General features: G+C 40.0%; 1 protein-coding gene across 3 annotated transcripts in view; it reads left to right on the top strand.

Moving 5' to 3' along the window:
• Positions 1-27,268, top strand: part of rtel1 (regulator of telomere elongation helicase 1) — a 132,203-nt gene that overhangs the window by 55,726 nt on the left and 49,209 nt on the right. For all 3 annotated transcript variants that reach the window (XM_078555291.1, XM_078555292.1, XM_078555293.1), the window contains 10 exons: positions 750-847; positions 1,581-1,636; positions 4,143-4,217; positions 5,269-5,350; positions 15,531-15,663; positions 16,212-16,325; positions 17,269-17,309; positions 23,035-23,120; positions 26,638-26,715; positions 26,864-26,941. In XM_078555291.1, coding sequence (XP_078411417.1) covers positions 750-847; positions 1,581-1,636; positions 4,143-4,217; positions 5,269-5,350; positions 15,531-15,663; positions 16,212-16,325; positions 17,269-17,309; positions 23,035-23,120; positions 26,638-26,715; positions 26,864-26,941 — 841 coding nt within the window. The remainder of the gene's footprint in view (positions 1-749; positions 848-1,580; positions 1,637-4,142; positions 4,218-5,268; positions 5,351-15,530; positions 15,664-16,211; positions 16,326-17,268; positions 17,310-23,034; positions 23,121-26,637; positions 26,716-26,863; positions 26,942-27,268) is intronic.

Here is a 27,268-nt window from a genome sequence, read left to right as displayed (position 1 = left end):
CCCTTTATTGCAATCGTATGACGCATAAATACCAACATAGGAATGTTGGGCTGAACTACCTTTTTGTGTGCTGTAAAATCATTTGAAATTCTTTATGTACTGCAACTTCATAATCAATGCTAGTGCTAAATATATTGAAGTTCTCAACCCACAGGGAACAGTATTGCAGAAAATAATGTAACCATTAGGATTCCCAAGAAATGTTAGGTAATAAGAATTTGGAAGTTTGTGATTTCATTCCTGAGATTTGGCAAGTGGTCAGTGTTTGGCCAGACATGTGGCTGGGGTGTCCTTTCCTGGTGGTGACGTGGAGCTTAAGGAATACAGTCTTGTCCCATTATTGTATAGAACAATTCAATCTCTGGTCATAAATAAGGAAGGTAGAAAAGTAGCAAAACTGAATCTGACCATGAATGTGAATTCATGGGTTATTTCAATAAGAGATTAAGACATTTCCTAATACAAAAGCAAATATACTCCAAATTCTGGAAGTCTGAGATAGAATATGCTATAAGTACTTGGGAGGGCACAAAGCATCTGAGGAAGAGAGGAGCAGAGTTAATATTTCAGGTCGATGATCCTTCATCAGACTGAAAGGTCATCAGCCTGAAACATTAACTCTTTCTCTCTCCACAGTTGCCTGACCTACTGATTATTTACAATACATTTTGTAGTTATTTAAGTCATTTCCTAGTTTATGGGCAGTAATTACTGATTTTCCTCTAATATGGTATGATCTTTATTTCTAGTTTCATCTTTGAATTGTTTGCACAAGCTCAAATTACTTTCCAAAACAAGTCTGCAATTTTAGAAGCACTGGAACAGATCATGAGCGCTCTGTCAGAGCGTAAGTATTTGATATAGTCTGCCTTTTCAACTTTGTTGCATCTCTCACAGATGTACAGAATTTTGGATCGATATTTTCTTATGGCTATCTTCATGATGCATCTTTCATTTATTGGGTAATTCAAGCAAAACTGTGAAGTATATATAAATTTACTTGATTATTTTTGCTGTATAGTGTATGTTAAAACTGCCAAAAATTTTAGCTAATTATGTTCAAGGGAGTGAACTGGTCAATAACAAGAGTCGAAAATCCAGCTCTTATCCACAATGAGACTCAAAGGGGTCTGAGGTGGGGTCAAATATCTGCCAGTAATAAGACCATGAGAAAATTGTTTGTATTAATGATTCAAATGAATTTGTACAGGAACTTTCTGTGTAAATATTAATTTAGTTATAATAATCCTGACTGTTTCAGGTGTTTGTGTATGTATTAACATTTGTATATTGTCAGTTCACGTATTTTGCTCGGTCCGGACAATGAAAATATAGCTCCTGTGAATTACCCTCACCCGGGAGGACGTAGTTCTAAAATGGAAAGCAACAAAGATTTCATTGTGTGTTCATTGTTCATTGTGTATGGCTAGTTACCTGCTAGTAATGTTTTAAGTTGGTTTCTGACCTTGAAAACATGTGTCTATGCTCCCTCCAAAATCTTGTCAAATAAGTTGTTAGTCAAAACATTGACATCATTGGAGCTTGAGGTTAAACTGAATTCTTTATTCGCCTGTCTATAGGCAGTGGAATATTCACCAATACAAGTGGACTACAGAAGGTAGCTGACATTCTTGAGGTAAGGTGCCTTGTTAAGTTGTGAACCTCGAAAGTTGCAGTATTTTTAGAGCACCACATAGTTTTGAATAAAATTGTCTTTTTTATTAATAACTTGATCTAAATAATCATTTCCTTTTTAAAATTGATTTATACTTAATGCAAAAGTGTAATTATGCCTGCTGCTAGTTTGAACTGAGTGCACAGAGAATGCTGAGCTTCCAGTTTATGAAAGAAACCTAAAGTCGATTATGGAAAATGAGATGTAGCCTGAAACATAAGAGTGATGTGTACACAGAGGTTTGGACCACGCATCTGTTACATATTAAAAGCAGTGACTGTTTCCAGGAATTGTAAAGCTAATGCAATAATGCACCAGCAGATGATGCTTTGAATGGATTTGCCACCCTCACTGGTTGGCTTTGCAATACCTTAATTCTTCTCTCCCTGCCTATCTGAATTCCCTTCCTTGGCATTCTCAACTATCCCAGACGCCCTCCCACTACCCTCTGCCCGCAACCTTGTGCTAGATGAATTCAATACATGGTAGGGGAAGAGTGCCAAAAATTGGCTGCCTTCCTGCTCACTGTTTCAGGTTAAAGCATTGTTCATAACCTCAGCACTCTCTTTGACCCGAGCTGAGTTTCCTACCTTATGTCCATAACAAATATTGGTTGGTTGTGCCCTGCCTTGGCCCATTTGCTGCTGAAACCCTCATTTCTACCTTTGCCACCTTCTGACTAATTTCAATGCTCTCATGACCTGCCCCCTGTAGTATAAGGGACTGGCACATATAGGGTTAATGTGAGACTGTGTACAGTACCACCCACAGTGATGTAAGAAAGCACATGACCCACACTCCGGGTTAGTGTGGTATTGGACAGAGCCGCATGCAGACAGCTCCTAGTTTGCACCCTTTACTATATGTTTGTAAATAGATCTGAGTCAGTAAAGACTTACAGTTAACTACACTTCAGACTTACTGAACTATAACCAACACCCTACAACACCTCCCTTCTTCCATCCTCCATAAATTTCAGCTTATCCAAAACTCTGCTTGTAGAAGAAGCCGATAATGGTCCTATAGACAGTGTAGTGGTTTAGATGCATAGCAATATTGTAACAACTGACTATTTAAACTAATTTTCTTAACTTGGAGGGACGATTTGATTGTTATGATGAGGCACTGGCATGTTACATAGGTTATCCAATTACGATGTGGACAGGAACAGAAAATGCTATAAAACCTCAGCAGGTCTAGCCGCATCTGTAGAGAGAGAAACAGAGTTAATGTTTCGAGTCCGTATGACCCTTCTTCATACGGTCATACGGACTTGAAACGTTAACTCTGTTTCTCTCCCCACAGATGCTGTTAGACCTGCTGAGTTTTTCCAGCATTTTCTGTTTTTGTTTCAGATTTCCAGCATCCACAGTATTTTGCTTTTATCTTTCTATACTGTGGGTGGACAGGTTAGCTGTGTTGTTTGAAAACCACATACTTTCATAAGCTAACAGGATTGTTGTCAGCAGATCACTTTTGATTATAAAATTGCCTATGAAATTGAAGCCATTTAGCTATGTTATTTTTACATTACTGCTGATTCCAACAGAACCATTGTAACTTGGTGTGACAGCAATATAAATGGAATATTTTCAATATACAGCTCTAATTGCCACGGGCGTGAATTGTGTAAAGTTAACCAGCTTGCATTCCCATCTGTTTTTCCATGGCCAAGGTTTTGAGCTCTTGGGAATAACAGCAGGTTCTCTTTTCAATTCGTCCCCTGATGGGTGTTTTGTTTCCTGTTGCTTTTCCAGCATAAGATGGGAAAGGGAGAGAAAATCATGTCGCCAAGTATTGCTACTATTTCCTTTTTAATTTTAAAGAACATATCTTATAATTATGGACAGTACTTATTACATGCCTCTTAAGAGGAAGTGAAGGCAGTACCTGGGAATGATCTATGTTTCTCAGATGGTAATGCCATCAACTAAGCGGAGCTCATGCACAAAATATGAAGTGCCAATCAGGACGTTTGACATTTTTCTTTTGCAAAGGTAATTTAATGGTTATTGATGATTTGTAGATCATGAAAAACTGGCAAATCTGATGCAGGGAAATAGTTCACTATGGTGAAGGGTGAAGAGCGAGGGAAGGAATCTACAGCAGGAAGGGAACCAGCAGGAACAAATCAGAGCTAACTCAGCAGAGAGTGAAAATTCCCAGCAGAGGAACAGAAAACTGAGTCCTCAAAAGCAGACCAGGTACTGCAACAGAGATAGTGCAGTATAAAATATGATCTCTGGAAGCAATGGCAAAAGTCAAGGTCACTAAAGCCCAAAGGCCAGTTGATAAACAGGATTTAGCCCAAAACCAAGAGGATTCTGTCTTAGATTCAACACAACAGCTGAATTAAACAGTGCACCGAAGCGTTGAAGTAGATCAGAATGCATATTATAGATGAGCATTGGAACTGGTGGTGAATTTCTTACAATATTTTATTGTTACAATAAAACTACCTTTTCAGATTGTTTTCTGCAGCAGTCCTCAAGAAGGTACTACACTGCACACGATGGGACTGAATGTAGCCAAGCATTACAAGGTTATTTTTGAATTTTTTTTTTAATGGTGTTCTAACAGTGGTATTACTCAGAGAAAACATCATTGACTTTTCTGAAATGTTTAGTCATTTTTCAAGGTTGCCAGTTAAATTTATCATGTTTTCTTGAGATACATTGGGAATGTTAGGACTGTAAATTTACCAATGTCTGGAAATTACACTGGGCAGAAGTTTCCGTTTGGCGGACGGGCGCGCGCCCAACCCGCTCGAGTGTAAAATGACGTGCATTGACGTCGGCCGATCGTGCCAACGCCCACGCGCAATCGCGTGATAGTTCAGTCAGCAGCGCACCCGCCGACAATTAAGAGGCTTGTTAAGGCCATTAAGTAACCAATTAAATCAAATTTTTTGCTACCCATCCAACCTAACGGTTGGCAGGCAGGCAAAAAGGCCAAGCAGCCTTTGCGGTTTTTTGGAAACTTCATCCATGGGCGGGATGAGCTTTCCTACAGCAAATAAAAATAAGATTAAAACTTTAATTTTTCATAGTTTACATGTCCCTGCTGATGTGACAAAATCACATGAGGGAACATGTTTCATGACATTTTTATTTTTAACATTTTTTTTTTACATCTCTTCATCCCCGAGTCAGCTCCGTGCCTTGTGGGGGATTATGGAGCGCTCACTCGCACGCATGCGTGAAATTTGCATTTGCACCCCCCCCCCCCGCCCACCCTCTGGGCGCATGCAACGGTCAGCGCTGCTGCTTGCATTTCACACTGGGTAGGTGTTAATTGGCCCACCAGCGTGATATCGCGGTGCGATGCCGATCACGGGTGGCGGCCGGCTTCTCAACCGCCCTGGCCGAGCACTGCCACCAAGGGCAAAATTATGGCCAATGATCACTTCTGCATGCCTCCTACATACTTGCTATTATATACACAACATGTAAACTTGCTTATGTATTTAAAATGCTGCCATCATTTTGTAAGTAACTTTGTTTGCTTCTAAATACTGAGTTTTCCCAGTGTTTTCATAATTGCCAGCTCCATACTTTTGCTGCTATTAATATATGCTCTTAATTTTCCCCTAGGTTCATGTACACCCAGATAATAGTGGGAAGAAGAAGCAGCACAGAACTGATTTATGGACTTCCTCAGTTACAAAAAAACAAGGTACAAATAGCTTAAACTGGCAATAGAAAATAATCTCAACAAAAATAAATTAACTGATTATTTATTTCTTTGCTGTTTGTGGGTTCTTGGGTTTTTAGTGTGTAAAGTAACTAACTTTTCCTACTTGCTACAAATGTCTGTGCTTCAGTGTAAGTCATTTTTTTCTGAGAGATGCAAGAAGATGCTAAATATAAGTTTCAGTTTTTGTTCCACATAATCTAGTCACCATTTAGTAAAACTGCTTTACTGTAAACAGGCAGTTTTTACTGTCACAGCTAACTTCATTAGAAGTGCAAAAGAGTGGAACAATATTACAGTTGTCATTTTAAAGTCATATTTTGTCTGTATTTTTAGATAGTCCTGTCATAAAATTACCTGTGCAAACACATCACATTGTACTGGCACCCTCCTCCCAGTGGTGGCACTGCAGTACAACACATTGGTTGAAGAATAAAGTTTGGTCAGGATAGCAGACAACCTCCCAGCTCTTGCATAGGACTGACAGCATAGAAACAGGCCGTTCAGCCCAACCGGTTAACGCTGGTGTTTATGATTCACATGAGCCTCCCTCCCTACTTCATAATAACCCTGTGACTTTCTCCCTCATGTTTATGCAGCTTTCCTTAAATGTATGTATGTTAGTTACCTCAACTACTCAATATGAGCAAAAGAACACAAGAATGTAAGAAATTGGAACAGGAGTGGACTTGAGATTGCTGCGCCATGACTGAACTTCTATCTCAACTCCACTTTCCAACCTGCTTCCCATATCCTCGGTTCCCCAAGAGATCAAAAACCTATCTTTCTTGATCTTAAAAGTCCTCAATGATGGAGCATCAATAACTTTCTGGGTTAGAGAATTCTTTAAAGAGAATATAATTTTTCCTAATATTACTGTGGGATGCTGTGAAGCAGGCTGTGTGTGTATGTGACTAATTTAATTAAACTGAAGATAGTCACTGCAAAGTTTAAATCATCAAAGGGGCTAGGTAAAAGCAGGCATTTTGAAATGGAAAAGGATGAGCTAAGATGGGGTGCAAGTAAATAGGTTAGAGTTAACATTTGCATCTGTAGATAAGTTGAGAGGCTGTTTAAATTTCAAAGGGGAATTAGAAGATGACAAGGAAAATGCATCTTGCAGGAGTTCATAGGTAAACAAGAAGTGGGGATTTCATAGTTTTATTGATCCAAAAGCAAAAAGATGGAAACATGAAATATCTTATTTGGAAGAGTTCGAGTTTCAAAGGGGTGTGAGAGTGACAGGTTTAAAGATTAAAGAGGGAAAATATGTTTAAGGAAAGATTGAAAGCTGTATGAGGCGAGTGGTCATGTGAGATCTTAGGGTGTACTATGAAGTAACACCTTCTAGCCACCCCAGAGAAGTGCCTGTTTATTCCAGAAGGCAAGGTTTTGTTACAAGCCTTGGATTTCGATTGTCAAGTGAGTGAGACGGAAGTTTGTGAAATACTTCCCTTATAGCAACAGTGGGTGCCTTGTAGTAATATTACTGGATGTTTTATAGATTAAGAATCTATTTGGACTGTTGCCTGGAAAAGGATGTTTATTTGTGAATCTAGCTAAGTAGAAAACTTTTGGGTAATGTTGTGATAGCTTGGCCAAGTTTCCCTTTGGGCTTTGGTCAGCCTGGCAATTACCACCTGCCATATCATAACATAGAAACATAGAAAATAGGAGCAGGAGTAGGCCATTTGGCCTGTCAAGCCTGCTCCACCATTCATTATGATCATGGCTGATCATCCAACTCAATAGCCTGCTCCCGCTTTCTCCCCATATCCTTTGATCCCTTTCGCCCCAAGAGCTATATCTAACTCTTTGAAAACATAAAATGTTTTGACCTCAACTACTTTCTGGTGGTGGCGAATTCTACAGGCTCACCACTCTCTGGGTAAAGAAATTTTTCCTCATCTCAGTCCTAAGTGGTCTACCCCGTATCCTCAGACTGTGACCCCTGGTTCTGGACCCCCCCCACCGCCATTGGGAACATCCTTCCTGCGTCTACCCTGTCTAGTCCTGTTAGAATTTTGTAGGTTTCTATGAGATTCTCCCTCATTCTTCTGAACTCCAGTGAATATAATCCTAACCGACTCAATCTCTCCTCATATGTCAGTCCCGCCATCCCAGGAATCAGTTTGGTAAACCTTCGCTGCACTCCCTCTATGACAAGAAAATCCTTCCTCAGATAAGGAGACCAAAACTGTACACAATATTCCAGGTGTGGTCTCACCACATATAATTGCAGCAAGACATCCCTGTTCCTGTACTCAAATCCTCTCGCTATGAAGACCAACATACCATTTGCCTTCTTTACCGCCTGCTGCATCTGCATGCTTACCTTCAACGACTGATGTATGAGGACACCCAGGTCTCATTGCGCATTCCCCTCTCTCAATTTGTAGCCATTCAGATAATAATCTGCCTTCCTGTTTTTGTTACCAAAGTGGATAACCTCACATTTGTCCACATTATATTGCATCTGCCATGCATTTGCCCACACACTCAGCTTGTCCAAGTTACCCTGAAACATCTCTGCATCCTCCTCACAGTTCACCCTCCCACCCAGCTTTGTGTCATCTGCAAATTTAGAGATGTTAAATTTAGCTCCCTCATTTAAATCATTAATATATATTGTGAATAGCTGGGGTCCCAGCACCGATGCCTGTGGTACCCCACTAGTTACTGCATGCCATTTGGAAAAAGACCCGTTTATTCCTACTCTTTGTTTCCTGTCTGCCAACCAGTTTTCTATCCATCCCAAATACACTACCCCCAATCCCATGTGCTTTAATTTTACACACTAATCTCTTATGTGGGACTTTGTCAAAAGCCTTCTGGAAGTCCAAATAAACCACATCCAATAGCTCCCCCTCATCAACTCTACTAGTTACATTCTCTCAAAATTCCAGTAGATTTGTCAAGCATGATTTCCCTTTTGTAAATCATGCTGACTCTGTCTGATTCTGCCACTGTTTTCCAAGTGCTCAGCTATTAAATCTTTTATAATGGACTCTAGAATTTTCCCCACTACCGACACCAGGCTGACTGGTCTATAATTCCCTGTTTTCTCTCTACATCCCTTTTTAAATAGTGGGGTTACATTAGCTACCCTCCAATCTGTAGGAACTGTTCCAGAGCCTATAGAATTTCGGAAGATGACCACCAATGCATCCACTAGTTCTAAAGCCACTTCCTTAAGTACTCTGGGATGTAGATTATCAGGCCCTGGGGATTTATCAGCCTTCATTCCCATCAATTTCTCCAACACCATTTCCCTACTAATACTGATTTCTTTCAGTTCCTCCCTCTCACTAAACCCTGTGATCCCCAACATTCCTGGTATGTTATTAGCCTCCTCCTTTGTGAAGACAGAACCAAAGTATGTATTTAGTTGGTCAGCCATTTCTTTGTTCCCCATTATAAATTCCCCTGTTTCAGACTGTAGGGGACCTACGTTTGCCTTCACCAATCCTTTTCTCTCCACATACCTATAGAAACTTTTACAGTCAGTTTTTATGTTCCCTCTAAGCTTACTCTCGTACTCTATTTTCCCCTTCTTAATCAATCCCTTGGTCCTCCTTTGCTGAATTATAAAGTGCTCCCAATCCTCAGGTCTGCTGTTTTTTCTGGCCAATTTGTATGCCTCTTCCTTGGATCTAATACTATCTCTAATTTCCCTTGTAAGCCACCTTTGGCCACCTTTCCTATTTTACTTTTGCACCAGACAGGAATAAACAATTGTTGCAGTTCACCCATGCGCGCTTTGAATGTTTGCCATTACCTATCCACCGTCATCCCTTTCAGTAACGTTTCCCAATCCATCATAGCCAACTCCCATCTCATACCATCATAGTTTCCTTTACTAGGATTCAGGACCCTAGTCTCAGAATCAACTACATCACTGTCCATCTTGACGAAGAATTTTATCATATAACAATTCCAAAGGTTCACAATTCTGAGTGAAGAAATTTTTCCTCATCTCAATTCTAAACGATTGACCCCTTATCCTGAAACTGGGCTCCCGTGTTCTAGATTCCCCAGCCAGGGGAATCACCCTCTCAGTGCCTACCCTGTCAAGTGTGATGGTGAGTTCCACATTCTAATCACTCTTTGGATCTAGAAGTTTCTCCTAAATTCTCTATTGGATTTATTGGTGACTATCTTGTATTTATGGCCACATGTTTTAGTCTTCTCCACAAGTGGAAACATCATCTGTATTCCTTTCCTACTAAAACTTCTTCAGAATTTTTAGAACTCCATAAGGTTAGTACTCAGCCTTCTCTTTTATGAAGGAAAGATCCCAGGCTTTTCTAAAGTAAATAAAACAGAGCCAAGAAACATTTATAACTTATGGCCAAAACACTGAAGCTTTCAAACAATTCATTTCAATTTCATTCAACTCCATTCATAACCGCCCAGATAATCAAACAGTCTCTGCCGAATGTAGCCTGGAGGCGACTAGAAATTAGCCAGGCATGATAGCAATTGGCTCTGGACTTCTTCTCCATTACAGTAGACATCACTTTCAATGCTGTTCCTGGCAATGAGTAATTTCTGCTAGACGTTTAAATTCTCACCCTCTGTACAAAAGGCCTAACAAATAAAAGAATAACATTGAATTTTTAAACTAAACATCTTCTGAGGAATGATTCAGTTGAAGTAACCCGAAAATGGGCTTTGCAGAACTGTAGTGATGTGTAATCAACTGTTTCGTTGGGTTCTCTGAGTTTCACTTTTTATATCATACTTAGTTTTTCTTGAACTCCCTTGATCTAAAATTCATTGGTGTAGCGAAGCCACGTGTTGGGGTTGGTGTTTATCCAGCTTCAGTATTGGTGCATCTGCAAATCATCAAGGAGTTAATAACGTAATATAACCTTGCACAGAGGGAGGCAAGAAGTATGGAGCAAATGTAGTAACCAGAGCAAATGGTCTTGTAAATTATTGATTATATTGTTCATGATCGTTTGTTACTTTTAAAAATATTATTCTAATGGGATGGTAAATGCTGTTGAATGTCAAGGAGAGATGGTTAGGTTCTCTCTTGTGTAGTGTAAATGTTACTTGCTACTTGTCAGTCCAAGCCTGAATGTTGTCCAGAACTTGCTGCCTATGGACACTGACTGCTTCAGGACCTGAGGAGGCTAGGACACTACCCTTGAGGAACTTCTGTAGAGATGTCCTGGGACTGAGATGATTGGCCTCCAACAACCACAAGCATCTTCTTTTTGTGCTAGGTATGACTCCAAGCAGTGGAAAGCTTTTCACCGTGTCTCCCATTGATTTTGATTTTATTCAGGCTCCTTTATTAGCTCTGGGGTTCACTCTAATCTCAGTTGTGATACACAAGTCAATTACAGTTGTTACAATGAGTTGGGAAATTTATCTAAAAGGAACCTGCAGCACCTGACTAGCTACAGATCACTCTGGGTGCAAGTATGTTGCCATAAGTTGCACAGAATTTATTAAGTTAATCGTAATAAATACAAAATTATTTTACTTAACAAGGCAGTGGATCAACCTGTTCGCTCTGGAACACTGGCTCTTGATTTCCAGTTGACCGGCGCTTTATGTTGACTGAAGTCTTATCTTCTTTCTTCATGTTGCGTTGTGCACCTAGCTACTGAAAGTTGTTGCTTATTAACCTTTGCTAGCAACTACCTCTCTGCAGGGTCAGTAGTATAGTTTAGTTCTGATTGGCCCAACAGCACATGATCAGTCCCTGTTTGATTGAATGGTGCATGATCAATGCCTGATTGGTCTCTTAAGGGGGATGATCATCTTGCTGATGTCACTCCCCGTTAACTCCTAATGGGTTCCTTAAGATGTCAGTCACTTGTGGCAACTTCCTTCTCGCTATAGCTTTTCCCTGTTATTTCATTAAGTTTATAGCTTTTCCACTAAGATGACAAGGCACCACAAGGTAATTTCTGCAAGGTAATGTCTGCTTATTTGTGATAAGAGAATGTCTGGTGTCACTTCCTCATGATTGATTTCCTTTGGGGCTCATGTCCCAAAAAGACCTAATTCATACATCTTGGGTGTTCTGGAAAGTCCAGATGCCTATATGTAACTTCTTAGTGAGTGCTTATGCTGAAGCAAGTTACTTAAAAACAAAAAACTAAAAGTACAAGAGATACACAAGCTTTAAACTAATACAGCAATTAGAAAATTACGACAGTACATATAAAATCAATGCGTAAAGATGAGTGGAGTCAATACATAAAGTCAAGGGAGTAATAGACACATTACAAAATACCATGTTCTGTTAACACGTTACATGTTCATAAAAAATAAAAGTCTCTAAAGCTATGTAACTACAACACTGTTACAGAAACATATTAAAAACCACAGTAATGCACAAACCTGTGTATACTTTGAAGGAAAGTGACTATTTCTCTTAGAGGCACTTTAAGTGAAAAAGATAAGACAATTTAAGACATAGAACTGTATTTTGAGACCTAAAGCTATTTTACTTTACACAACAGACACTTGACAGGAATACAGCATAAATGTCAAATCCCTTCCCAAAGCCTAATGTCTACAGCATTTCTGCAGCATTTTTTTTACAATTTCACATGTATCCTCAATCAAGCCATAAAATGTAACGGTGATTCTCTTCAACATTTGTTCTGCAGTAAAACCATAAAATGTAATCCTACTTTTACTTAAGGCACTGTGGCACACATCCCTTGTCAAGTAGGAATGTACCTAAAGAGAGAAACTCTGATAGTATGATACCATATTGAGTTAATTGATTAATATACTTTGATGTCTACAGCATTTCTGCAGCATTTTTTTTACAATTTCACATGTATCCTCAATCAAGCCATAAAATGTAACAGTGATTCTCTTCAACATTTGTTCTGCAGTAAAACCATAAAATGTAATCCTACTTTTACTTAAGGCACTGTGGCACACATCCCTTGTCAAGTAGGAATGTACCTAAAGAGAGAAACTCTGATAGTATGATACCATATTGAGTTAATTGATTAATATACTTTGATGTCTACAGCATTTCTGCAGCATTTTTTTTTACAATTTCACATGTATCCTCAATCAAGCCATAAAATGTAAGTGATTCACTTCAACATTTGTTCTGCAGTAAAACCATAAAATGTGATCCTACTTTTACTTAAGGCACTGTGGCACACATCCCTTGTCAAGTAGGAATGTACCTAAAGAGAGAAACTCTGATAGTATGATACCATATTGAGTTAATTGATTAATATACTTTGATTCCTTGATAATTGAACATAACTAAACTAAAACTATTAAAATTATTCAACATGGACCTCCCTACACCTTGATGCCACATTCAGTCAAATGCTGCCTTAATGCCAAGGGCAACCACTCTCACTTACATCTGGAATTTAGCTTTTTTGTCCATATTTGTACCAAGGCCGTAATGAAGTCAGGAGCTGAGTGGCCCTGGTGGAACCCAAACTGAGCATTGGTGATATAAAAACTTATAGGATGTACCTGGACAATTTCCACATTGATAGTTGGATGCCAGTTTTGTAGCTGCACTGGAACAGCTTGGCTAGGGGCATGGCGAGAATGATCAAGAAGATTAAACTTTTTTAAAAATTCTCTGTTAATGGACTCTTGTGAGGTGTTGCATTAATCGGCACCTTTCAGAAACTTTAAATTAGCTGCCTGAAAGTTGTGTTCCAAAGAGTATAGATTTATTTAACTCACTGATGAAGGATTTTGATGCAGTGAATGGTGAAAGACTATTCACTCCAGCTGGAGACATCAATTTAAAAGTCTTGGTAAGAATTTGAGGAGAGGAAGAGAAGGTTGAGACATTTCGTTCCATTGAACATGGACCCTTTGCTATGTGGAGTGGTTTGTGCAAAACTGCACTGAGAGGCGTGGTAATTTCACTGGACTAGTAATAGAGAGGCCCAGGCTACTTTCCTGGGGATGCAGGTTCAATTGCCACCAGGGCAGCTGGCGGAATTAAAATTTGTTACAACTGTCTCTGTTGTGGGTTATATTAAGGGTTAAGAATGTAGAGTTTTGGCTTCAGGTTAAGGTGAATTGGGGGTTATTTACTTTTAGTTTTGTTTAATGTGCCTGTTTGTGTTTACAAACTATGCTTGAACTTTAGAACCATCTGAGAGGCAGAAAACCCTGAGGTTGCTATGGGGACAATTGCTGAGGTGGAGCTATGCTCTAAAAGGAAAACTGGGTTTTTTTTTAGGAAAAGTAAGTGTAAGAGAAGCTGACCTAGAGGCTGCAGCTATCCAGCCTGTTGTGTTTAACCAGCAAACTCTGTTCTCAATGTTTAGAGGGAACAAGAGGGAGTTCTAGAAAATTGTTTAGGACAAAGTAGCTCTGTAAAGAGAGATGTCCGGCCACAGAATAAATGCCAAGAGTGTGTCGGGTGGGTCCTGGCATATAACCGTCAGCAATGCCTATACTTGGACCAGGAGGTCGCATTGGAAGGAAGATATCATAGCCCTGAGCTGTGACCTGTGCAGCCAGACCCAGAGAAAAAGGAACTGCCTCCCAGAGTATGAGTCTGTTTAAAAGCCTATTGGAGTGAAAACCTATCAGAATGAAAATGGTTAAGCTGGGCTAAACCTGTTGGATTGAGTTTAAGGTAGAATTTAAAATCATTACCTTGTTTATTCAGTGTACCTATTTAGTCATTATTGCTTGTGTTTGTTTTGTTCAAGTTTGTATAAAGATTGTTTTGGTGTTGCAGTTTAATCTTGAAGTACTTCCGCACATTACATTCTTTAAATGATTATGATCTACCCAGACCCTAACAAATGTCTGGCTTGTCCAGCATTCTCATAGCTAGAATCATAACAAATTCGAATCACAGATTTTAAAAAAGGATTTGAAAACTAGTCTCAATAATGGTACCATGAAATCATCGTCAATTGTTGTAAAAACTCACCTGGTTCACTAATGTCCTACAGGGAAGGAAATTTGCCATCTGGCCTATTTTTGACTCCAGATCCATAACAATGTGGTTGTCACTTAACTGCCCTCTGAAATAACCTAAAAGCCACTCAGTTCAAGGGTAACTAGGGATGGGCAACAAATGTTGGCTTTGCCAGCAACGCCCACATCCCATGAAAAAATTTTTTTTAAATTTGAGAAGGAAATTGGATAAATATTTGAAGCATAGGAAGATGGATGTCAATGGGGAAGGAGCATGACATTTGGAATTGGTATGGATTGACCTGTTGATACTTGACCAATCTTCTGTCTAGTTGAGAAGTCATGGGGCAAGAATAGGTCAGCTAGGGAGGAGACAAGATCAGAATTATAGAATAAAAACTGAGAGTTATTGAATGAATGGCTAAAGAGACTTGTAGATTTTATTTTATTGCTTTGATAATCATTCTTTAAAAACTTGCAAGCGTTATGATGTTGTTTACAGCCCTTTATTTCTTGCCTTCTATCTAAACATTTGGAAGTAAAATTTGCGAATGAACTAATAGGGTGAAAACATGGTCAGTCATGTATAAGGGTAACAGAAATTTCCCTAATATTGGGAATATTCACTTGTGATTAAGTGTGATAGAACTCCGGTGTGACAGGAAGTTTGTGTAGATGCTTCAGAGTAATTTTTATATATTTTGTTACTTAAAAAATGTATGTCAGTAAATTACTGCAAGACCCTTCAGGCTAGCACAGGCACTTCAGAATTCGAAACTGAGTTTTAAAATTAGCACTAGCAGAACCAAAAGGAAGATCACATCACATTTCATGGTCATATCAGAATTGTGAAAAAGTTTAATGGTTTCCATAATCTATGCATTTATGTGATTTATGTTTTTAAAAATTAATATTTAGATCTACTACTCTTGTATAAATGTGGTTACTTTGTTTGCAGAAGGACTGGAATATAGGTTGAAATATGATGGGATAAGTCCTATATCCAGTTCAATATGCTGACCATAACTTGCTCGTAACTTTTATCATAAATTATCAAGTCATCCTATTTATTTATGTAAAACATCACTCAATGTTTTCTAATATGTCCCCTACTCAACTTAAAAACTGGGAAAGAGATAATCTACTAGCAAAACTTCACTGTTAAGATATCCAGTAGTGAGCATCTTTTCTAGATAAATTTAAATATTATGACATCCAATCCTTTATTGTCTTCTCCTTTTTGAAAAAAAAATTATGTTGACAGGAAAAGTTTTAAGTTACTGGTGCTTCTGCCCTGGCTACAGTATGGCTGAGCTGGTACGCCAAGGGGTTCAGTCTATCATCCTCACAAGTGGTACCCTTGCTCCATTGTCCTCTTTCACTTCAGAAATGCAAATGTGAGTATGTTCAAAAAAACATGTAGAAATGTAGTACCAACTGAAAATGGAATACAATCAGGATGTACAATATAAATTTTACAAGTTCATTAAGTCTCAATGTTCATGTATTCCATAGCTTCAAGCAATGCAGGCTCAGAATGAAACAATTAATGGTCACAGGATGCAGTCATTTTATTACTTGTAACGATTATTCCATTTAAACATTTGAGCCAGTGCTACTGTGACTAAGTCATTCCAATTTGAAAGAACAATACCCTACTGCATTTTGTACACATGATATCCAGATTACCAAATCAGTGACATTCTAACATTTTTTATTAAAAAATGCATCTAATAATGTGAGCTTGTTCCAAAAAAAATCACAAGCTTTGTTGACAAGTGACATGAAAGCTTCTTCATTCAAACTTACTCAGTAATGTTAGAATATTTTGGCAAATGTTTAAACTTGTATGCTGTTAAGTATCACATTTATTCTTTGAATAATAGTGCATATGTGTTTAACTGGCTAATAAATTTATATTAATGCACGCCAATACATCTTTAAGCCCTTTCCCTGTCAGTCTGGAAAATCCTCATGTGATTGACAAACACCAAATATGGATTGGGATTGTTCCAAAAGGCCCTGATGGTGCACAGTTGAGCTCTGCATATAATCAAAGGTAAGATACAAACTCATTTATGTGACAGCCAATGCATAATAGTTATAGGTTACTAGACATAACATAGCTACTGAGCAACAGATTGATTTTTGTCTTATATGTATGTTTGTACTGCTCATTTGTGACAGAGCCTTTTACTGGTAAAGGTAGTCAAAAAAAGGACATGGAAAATTCATAGAACATTTCCCTGATTCGCAGAGGGTGACTGCTATGGGATTATTAAAATGGCAACTGCACAAAAGGGAGAACAGTTTGAATCAAATGCAGACTGAAGTGGGCCGCATGGACGCTCAATAAACATTGAGGCTTGTAAGGACAAAATACAGCGGATGCTGGAAATCTGAAATAAAGACAGAAAATGCTGGAAATACTCAGCAGGTGTGGCTGCATTTGTAGAAAGTGAAACAGAGATGGCATTTTATCTGATGCAAGGTCATCAACCTGAAATGTTAACTCTGCTTTTCGCTCCACAAACATTGATGCTTGCCTAATTTAAAAGCATCTGCACATAGATCACCTATTTCCCCATAAGCACTTCACAGAAAAACATTTAGAGATTTCAAATGTGTTGGATTTCTGGCAAAAAGTGGTAACATTGGTGAGCCTCTCCACATTATGTTTGGACAAATGAATAGTTTGTAAAAGGTTTTAATAAACTTTATTAGAAATGAAAGCATTCTTACAACCTGAGGTTTATCGTGAATATCTTTGACAGTGCTGTATGTAGGGAATACCAACTGGGATTCTGTGTTTTTTTTAAATTTATTTTTGTATCATTTGAACCAGAACAAGGACTACTTTTGCTAATGGCCCAGTTACATTATTTTTAATAATTTATGCTGACAAAACTTTCAGAAACCTGTAAGTTAGCAACATCTAATGTGTAATTGAACACAGAAAGTATTATGGCTCTTAATTGTGATGGAAACTATTCTCACTTTAGGTTTTCACCTGAGTACATGTCATCCCTTGGAAAAACAATGGGTAAGTAGGTGAATTTTATTTTCAAATAGAGATTAAGTCACTGGAGCTGTTATTTCCAATAGAGATGGGTCTTGAAAGCCTTTTCTTCTTTTGTGAGATGTGGGAGTGACTGGCAAGGTCAGCATGTATTACCCATTCCTTATTGCCCTTGACAAGTTGGTGCCGAGCCTCCTTCTTGAATAGCTGTAGTTCATTAGGATTATAGATTTTTGTGGGAGTTCAGTTTGCTAGGTAATTTCAGAGGGCAGTTCAGAGTTAACGACACTGTTGTGGATCTGGAATTACATAGGTCAGACTGAATAATGACAGCAGGTTTCCTTCCCTAAAGGACATTAGTGAACCAGTTGGCTTCTGGTAGTTTCATAGTTACCGCTACTGGTACTGGCATTTAACTCCCTGTTTATTTAATTAATTGTGTTTAAATTCCTAACTATCATGTTGGATTTGAACTTATGTCTGAGGATTCAATGTCAATTGATCACTAGTCCAGTAGCAAATGACCATGCTATTTTACCCTGTGCTTGCTGAATATTAAATACGATAGCCTCCTCTGCCCATTGAATTTGAGGATGGACCCTTGCATGTAAATGCAGGGATCAGAAATTTCTACCACTTGGCAATATTCTGACTTCTGAATAATGGAATTCCGCCCTTCAAATATTTTTCCGGCCTCCACCTCCCCTTGGCTGCAGCTGCCTCCAGCACCTCCAAAGCCAGGAGGAGAACCTCTCAAAGTGCAGATAATCTCTGCCTTTGAGTCCAGGAGCAGGCTCAAGGGAGCTGGCACTCATCCCACCAGAAGGGCATGCTCTATTGCTGCCTACTTGGTAAAAATGTGGGATTTGGCAGGCCTAGGGGTGGGGGGGAGGTGGCAGGTGAGGAGAGGTAGGGAGCGGTGGAGCTGGGGCTCAGAACGTCCTGTGGCAGGGGTGGGGGAAGCAGTGGAGCCAGGGCTCGAAAGGGCTGTGGGTGCGGGGGGTAGTGTCGTAGCAGAACTGAGTCTCCACGGAGCACAGCAGACCCAAGGGGGTATGAGGGGAGAGGGTGCAGCAGAGCCAAGCCTGATGCTGAAGTCTTTTTTTTCTCCGAAAGACTTGGAAACAGTGGCTGCAGGAGATGTAATTGAAGGTGCATCAAAACTAGAAATTCTTAAAAGTTAGTGAAGTAGATTCTGCACTGTGCATTATTTATTAATTTGTTAAGTCAAAAGAAAGTGACATGCTTAAACCTAGGCACTGGAAGGGAAGGTGATTTCTGATTGCCAGCAAGAAAAGAAATTACAGAATTCTTTGCTGCATTAAAAATGTCACAAATCACAAGCATTCTTTTTCTTTACTTTGTGAGATGTTATATTGTAATTAACTTTAAAATTCAAGATGTTGCAATACTTGCCAGTTGCAAAAAAAAGAAAAAAACTCACAAAACATAAGAATCTTCCTTAAACAATGCAACATGAGTATATTGAGAATCAAATGTACAGATATTATTTAAAATGTTCATTAACCGAAGTACGTTTAGGAAATAGACTCAGAACAACATGGTTTAGATTAATTAGTATTCTAAGATTAATTTGATAACATGCCCTGCTGTCAATTCAGACTGGTACGTTTTTGTTTATGAGGGGAGTCCTTCATTGAATCAGTCCAAGCGAGAGTTCTTGCAGCATAGGATAAAACAGACATAAAATGTTTTAATTGACATGCTTTGACACAGTACGACTAGCTACTCAGGAGGGTGCAGCAAAGCCCAAGTCTTGGCTGATTATAGTGAATTGGCACTGGTTTTCAGTCATGGTGGCCTGGTCATGAAGGGACCCACAGCGGTTTGGTGTGCTGTCAGGCCAGGCTGCTGAGTGAGTGAGTTGGGAGGAGAAGGTTTGGGAAAAGGGGTGTGTGTGTGTGTGTGTGTGTATGTGTGAGAGACAGTGGGGTGGGGGGGGGGTGGTGTGTGTGTGTGTGTGTGTAGAGAGGCTGATTATCATGTGAGAGGGGAGAGGGGCTTCACTGAGTCTTTTGTCATTAGGGAATATGGAGAGCTAGGCTGAATCCTAAAGAATATATAACATTTTTACAAGGTACTTTAAAAACACATTTTCATGTTTATATGATGTATATATGTTGATCTATAATATATGAACTTCAGTAATTGTATATGAATGCTACTATGCTGCTTTTTTGCTGCTTTGTTTTTGCTGGTGCCCGGAGTTGTGTTAATTTTCAAGAGTTTTATATATTTGTTCATGGGATATGGGCATTGCTGGCAAAGCCAGCACTTGTTGCCCATTCCTAATTGCTCTTGAGAAGGTGGTGATGAGTTAAAATAGGGTCATATTGGAAAATAGTGTGTGAAGCACTATTGTAGTGCTTTGCTTCACTTCACATGTACGTAATCCAGCAAAGTTATGTTCTGCTGTTTATATGGATTTCATTCTGCATTACATACATTAACTGCATTGAATGCTGAAATGTTGAGGGCCCTTCAGCAAGTTCATACAAATGCATTAGTCCATGTTGATGATGATAGTTGATGATAGAAGATAAACAAAAGGAAAACTAATGGTTCTACCGTCTTGAAGTCTAACAATTTCACCTATTTAAATTGATCTAGAAGCATTTGCAATTCTAAAGATCATAAAAAGTTTCTCTGTGTCACAAAAGATCTTCATACCTTTGGCCACTCTCAGCCCTGTAAATGATGCCCTGTTTGAGTTGTCAGCTCTATCTGATCAGTCTGCTGTTAGCACTGTGCTATTCACCCACAATGGACTCCAGTTTTGCAATGTCAAACTCAGACCTACCCCCAAGCAGCAGCATTTCAACATAATGTGAATAACAAAATATGTTATTTGGAACAAAAATGAAAATTGAAATCAAAATTTACCAACTGCGATTCAGTAAAGTAATTATTTACAATGTTGAGTAATATATTATAATTGTTTTTGTTTTATTTTAGTTCCCTTTTACCCACCCTGCTTGTTACATCCTCAAAGAACTCTTAACATATTTGTTAAACATGATTTCTCTTTCAAAAAAATCATGTTGACTCTGCTTGATTTTTTAAAAATTCATTCACAGGATGTGGGCTTCACTGGCTGGGCCAGCATTTATTGCCCATCCCTAGTTGCCCTTGAGAAGGTTGTGGTGAGCTGCCTTCTTGAACTGCTGTAGTCCAAGTGGTATAGGTACACCCACAGTGCTGTTAAGGAGGGAGTTCCAGGATTTTGACCCAGTGACAGTGAAGGAAATTGTATTATAATTTTCTAAATGTCCTGCTACTGCTTCCTTAATAATGAATTTCAGCATTTTCCCAATTACACATGTTAGGTCAACTGGCCTATAGTTTGTTGCTTTCTGTCTCCCCCCCAACCCTTTCTTGAAACATCTGTGGTTTTTCAGTCTGCTGGCACCTTTCCAGAATGCTGGAAGGTTACAACCAATGCATCCACTATCTCTGCAGCCATATCTTTTAAGAGCCTAGGATCAGGCCATCAAGACAAGGAGACTTTAGTTTTCCTAGTACTGTTTCTCCTCCCTTTTACTCCTTGCTTTTCTACTATTCTTGTATGCTTTTAGTGTCTTCTACCATGAAGACAGATACAAAATATTTGTTCAAAGTCTCTGCCATTTCCTTGTTTCTTATTTTTAATTCCCCAGTGTCATCCTCTAAGGGACCAATGTTTACTTCAGCTACGCTCTTCCTCTTTATAGACTTATAGAAGCTCTTGCTGTTTTTTTCTTATATTTCTTGCTAGTTTACTCTCATTTTAATTTCTTTCCCCATTTTTATCAAGTTTGAGATCCAATTTTAGCAATCCACACAATATCTCCTGGGTAAAATAAACGGTCTCTCCCTGTTTCTGTTTCTGTCTCTCCCTCTCTTTCCTCTCTCTCATGTTGTTTTAGCCTCGCTCGCTCACTCTCTGTTTCCCCTCTGGCCATCTTGGCAAAGTGAACTCCTTCTTGCACAAAATAATGATTCATGGGATATGGGTGATATGTTAGCCTGGATTGAGGATTAGTTAATGGACCAAATACAGAGTAAGAATAAACAGGACCTTTATGGGTTGGCAGGCTGTAACTAGTGGGGTATTGCAATGTAAGTACATGGACCGTAGATATTTACAGTTTACATTAGTAACTTTTGTGAGGACACTGAGTGTCATGTATCTAGGTTTACTGACAATATAAAGTTAGGTGGGAAGGTAAGCCCTGAGGAGGATGCAAAGAGACTATAGAGGGAAAGAGACAAATGGGATGAGTGGGCAAGAACATCACAGATGGAATACAATGTGGCAAAGTATGAACTTATCCGCTTTGGTAAGGGAGGAAAAAAAGAATATTTTTGGAATGTGAGAGACTAGGACATGTTTGCAATCAGGGACACCTGGATACCCTTGTGCATGAATTACAGAAAGTTAATATGCGTTACAACAGGCAATTAGGAAGGCAAATTGTCTGTTAGCTTTTGCTAGAAAGGGCTTGGAGTATATAACTAAAAAAGTCTTAACTGCAGTTATACAAGTGAGGCTACACCTGGCGTCGAATTCTGTGGAAAGAGCAGAAGTCATGCTGCCAGGGTCAAAAGCAGGAGGCAGTCCTGCTTTGGTGGGGATCCATAGCTGCATTTTGCCAGTGGTGGCCAATTAAGTGGCTGCCCCCCCCCCCCCCCCGAACCCACTGTGAGGCTGGCAGGTTTCACCCAGTGGTTTTCTCATGTAGCAGCGGGCTCTCCTGTTGTGGCCAAAATGCAAGAGGCGGGAAGCGGCCTTTAATTGGCCATTTATGTGACCCAATTGAACTCCCAGCAGGCAGTCCCATTGGGTGGCTGGAAGACTTCAAGCATCCCACCCTCCCTCCCCACAGCCTTCCAGTGTCATTTTGCCAGCCTTCCTGCCTCCCAGCCTATCCCCAAAGGGGAAAGGGGATGGAAAATTCTGGCCCTGGAGTACTACGTGCAGTTTTGATCTCCTTCCTTATAGGATGAGTGTAAGAGGGTTCACTGGGCTGATTCCTGGGAATTAAGGGGCTGTCCTATGAGGAGAGGTTGAGTAGACTGAACCTATGTTTCCTGGAGTTTAGAAGAATGAGAGATGATCTAATTGAAACATAAAAGTCTAAAGAGGTTTGACAGGGTAGTTGCTGGAAGATGATTTTTCTGACTGGGGATTCTCAATCTAGGGCTCACAGTATCAGAGTAAGCAGTTGGCCATTTAAGTCTGAGATGAGAAATTTCTTCACTCAATAGGTTTGTGAATCTTTGGAATTCTTTATCCCAGAAAATTGTGGATGCCCAACGTTGGTTATATCCAAGACGGAGGTCAATAGACTTTTGGGTATTAGGGGATATGGGGATAGTGCGGGATGGTGGAGCTGAGGTCGAATATCAGCCATGATCTTGTTGAGTGGTGGAGCAGACTTAAAAGGGCCAACTGGCCTACTCCAGCTCCTATTTCTTATGTTCTTACATTCTTGTGAACAACTGTAGTTTATAACAAATTAATCATTGCTAAAGAACACCAATCAAATATTATACGGTTCTGTACAGATTCCACTTCTCTATAGAAATAGAGAATTTGGTGAAGGGTGGTTTCTGTACATTCAAAAGAAAAAGTTAAGGAAAATGTTTTAATGCAGTTCTTTACAAACCTTGGCCTGGATGCTTTAAATAACTTCCCAAATCAAATACTTCCTTCAATTACATGTTTGTTTGCCCTCCCCACCTCCAGTTAATCTGTCTAGAGTGGTGCCAAATGGCTTATTGGTGTTCTTCCCATCATATCCTGTCATGGATAAAAGCCTTGAGTTCTGGAAGGTAAGTGACTACGCATTTTTTTAAATTCATTGATGGGACAGGATGTGGTTGAAGCTGGCAAGCCAAGCATTTATTATCCACCCCTATATAACTGAGTGGCTTACTTGGCCAATTCAGTGGGCAGTTAAGAGTCAGCCATATTGCTGTGGGTCACACATTGGCATGGACTGTGGCATAGTGGTAGTGTTACTGGACTGGTTATCCAGAGGCCCTGGCTAATGCTCTAGAGATATGGGTGGAATTTAAATTCAATTAAATTAATAAATCTGGAATTTAAAACTAGTCTCAATAATAGTGATGATGCAACTATCAGATTGTTGTAAAAACCCTACTGGCTCACTAATGTCCTTCAGGGGAGAAAATCTGGTGTCCTTACCTGGCCTGGCCTACGTGTGACTCCAGACCTTAACAATGTGGTTGATTCATAAGTACCCTCGGAAATGGCCCAGCAAGCCATTGTACCAAAGTTGAAAAGGAATAACATCAGATGGACAACACAGCATCGACCTAACCACTGGAAATGACAACGACACACCCAGCCTTGTCAACCCTGAAAAGTGTTCCTTACTAACATCTGGGGGCTTGTTCCAAAATTGGGAGAGCTGTTCCACAGACTAGTCAAACAACAGCCTGACATAGTCACACTCACAGAATCATACCTTACCCACCAGCAGGACATACGCTGCAAAGGTGGCGGCACAGAAGTATACGTGAGGGAGTTACCCTGGCAGTCCTCAACATTGACCAGACCCAGTGAGGTCTCATGGCATCAGACCAAACATGGGCAAGGAAACCTTCTGATTACTACCTACTGCCCTCCCTCAGCTGATGAATCAATATTCCTCCCTGTTGAACACCACTTGGAAGAAGCGCTGAGTGATAAGGGCACAGAACGTACTCTGGGTGGGGTGCTTCAATGTCCATCACCAAGCTTAGTAGCATCAAGCTGGCCAAGTCCTGAAGGACATATCGACCAGACTGGGTCTGCGGCAGGTGGTGAGGGATCCTTGTCCTCATCAGTCTACCTGTCACAGATGCATCTGTTCATGGCAGTATAGGTAGGAGTGGCCATTGCACAGTCTTTTGGGAGAGAAGGTCCCGTCTTAACATTGAGGATACCCCACATTGTGTTGTGAGGCACTACCACTGTACTAAATGGGATAGATCCCGAGCAGATCTAGCAAATTAAAACTGGGCATCCATGAGGCGCTGTGGGCCAACAACAGTAGAAAATTTGTATTTAACCACAATCTGCAAACTCATGGCCCAGCTTATCCCCCACTCTACCATTACCATCAAGCCAAGGGATCAACCCCTGGTTCAATGCAGAATGTAAGAGATCATGCCAGGAGCAGCAGCAAGCATAGCGAAGAAACGAGGTGCCAACCTGGTGAAGGTACAACACGGCACTACTTGCATGCCAAACGGCAGAGGCAGCATGTGATATACAGAGCTAAGTGATCCCATGAACAAAGGATCAGATGAAAGCTTTGCAGTCCTGACACATCCAATTGTGAATGGTGGTAGGCAGTTGAACAACTAACTGGAGAAGGAGGCTCCACAAATAGCCCCATCCTCAGTGATAGGGGAGCCCAGCACATCGTGCAAAAGACAAAGCTGAAGCATTTGCAACCATCTTCAGCCAGAAGTGCCAGGTGGATGATCCACCCTCCCGAGGACCCCAGCATCACAGATGCTGGTCTTCAGCTAATTCAATTCCCTCCACATGATATCAAGAAACAACTGAAGACACTGGATACTGCAAAGGTTATGGGCGCAAATAACACTTCCGGCTATAGTACCGAAGACTTGTGCTCCAGACCTAGCATTGACCCTGGCCAAGCTGTCCCAATACAGCTACAACATTGGCATCTACCCAACCATGTAGAAAATTTCCCATTTATATCCTGTCCACAAAAAGCAGGACAAATTCTATGGTACTTGCACAATACTAACCTGATCACTAAAGCTCAGTTTGGATTTCGCCAGGGTCGTTCAGCTCCTGACTTCATTCACAGCTTTGTTCCAAACCTGGACAAAAAGAGCTGAACCCCAGAAGTTGAGGTGAGAGTGACTGCAGTTGACATCAAGGCAGCATTTAACCGAGTTTAACATCAAGGAGCCCTCGCATAATTGAAAACAATGGGGGTTGGGTTGGCAGGGGGTTGGGGGGGACTCTCCATTGGTTGGAGTCATTTCTAGCACAAAGGAAGATGGTTCCAGTTCCCTGCAGGAGTTCCTGAGAATAGTGTCCTAGGCCCAACTATTTTCAGCTGCTTCATCAATGACCTCCTCTCCTCAAAAAGTCAGAAGTGGGGATGTTCGGTGATGTAATGTTCAACGCCATTCACAACCCCGTCACAACTCTTTGGATACTGAATCAGTCTGAGTCCACATAACTGCAAGATCTGGACAACATTCAGGCCTAGGCTGATAAGAAACATTCATACCACACAAATGGCAGGCAATGATAATCTCCAGCAAGAAAGAATCTATTTCCTGTTTAATTTATTGACATTACCATCAATGAATCCCCCCATCAACATCCTGGGGGTTACCATTGACCAGAACTGAACTGGAGCAGCCATTTAAATACTGTGGCTACAAGAGCAGGTCAGAGGCAGGGAATTCTGCAGCGAGTAACTCTCCTCCTGACTGCCCAAGACCTGTCCAATCTATAAGACACAAGTCAGGAGTGTGAAATACTCTCCTCTTACCTGGATGAGTGCGGCTCCAAGAATACTTGCGATACCATCCAGGACAAAGCAGCCCAGTTGATTGGCAACCCATCCACCAACTTAAACATTCACCCCCTCCACCACTGATACATAGTGGTAGTTTTGTGTGCCATCTACCAGATGCACTGTGATAACTCATCAAGGCTTCTTTGACTTTACCCCATCATCTGTCTTGAGAGAAAGTTGCTCAAATTTGCTCGTTGTTCCTTTTAATATATTTCAGGTGACTCTTCAACTGGCAAAAGTGAAACTTGCAACTTTTTTTCCTGTTTAATTTACTGGTTTTTAATTGTTGGTTCATTAGATTGAGTCATTTTGCATCTCCTTTGTTTGTTTCACAGGGACAGTATATTCCTCTTTTTCATATTTAGAAAAAAGTTCTGAGAATTGGAACAATATAGTGCACAAATAAAGGGGGAACACAAAGTTAACAGATTGTGTATACAGTAATTTCAACAGTTCAGATTTCTGTGTATGTGTTAATGTTTGGAACTTTGTCAATCGCTATATCCCCACATTGTGCTTGGAGCACATGTGGCACCTATGTTAACCCATCTCATACATCAGGAAAAGTATAAATCACCTCAAATCTGTTGAGACAAATTCTGAACGAGTACTGTTCAAAAATAAAAGGGACAAATCCAAAAATTCCTCTAGCTTGTACAATATATGACTTCTATAATTGTTTTGTGCATGGTAAAAACATCCGTTCATCAAAAGCTACATGACAAAAGGAGAGTTTGTAGACTCTGTTCCATTTAAGCTATTCTTTCTAACAGGAGCAGGGAATTTCCAACAGAATAGAAGAGATCAAACCCATCTTTGTGGAAGTAAAGGGCAAAGGAACATTTACAGAGGTTTGGTTTTTTTTTCGCTGGCTTGTAAATCTGCATTTAAGATTTAATTTACTCACTAAAAAACTAAATTACCACAGCAGTTCAAGTATCCTTGGCCTTTTTCTCTGAGTTTGTGTTTTTCACCTTGCTATTGGCAAATCTCTTCCAGGTTATGGATGCGTACTATGATAAAGTTAGCGATCCAAAGTCGAATGGAGCTTGTTTCTACGCAGTGTGCAGAGGAAAGGTGAGAAACTAGACTCCGTGTGCAACTGTACAATCCCTCAACAAGGATGTATTGTTTTAATTGGCCAAGTAACTTTTAGATTGTACACAGTTGCTGAATGAAATCCAAAATGTTGACTTTACCTGTGATTGCTGGTTGTGCTCTCTGTAAGTAGTGTCAGCAAATGCAAGTACAGCTAGTAAGCAACTACAGCAACTTGCACTTATATAACACATTTTAATGTTGAAAAATATCCCATGGTACATCACGGGGCATGGGGTTGAGTGGGGGCAGGGAGGAATAGCATGCCAAACCAAAAGGCAGAGTGGTCAAAAGCTTGGTCATAGA

The sequence above is a fragment of the Cetorhinus maximus genome, chromosome 13 (assembly GCF_964194155.1).
Source record: "Cetorhinus maximus chromosome 13, sCetMax3.hap1.1, whole genome shotgun sequence".
In the NCBI taxonomy this organism is placed as follows: Eukaryota; Metazoa; Chordata; class Chondrichthyes; order Lamniformes; family Cetorhinidae; genus Cetorhinus; species Cetorhinus maximus.
Note: the sequence above shows the minus strand (reverse complement) of the source record. Positions and strands in the feature narration are given on the sequence as shown.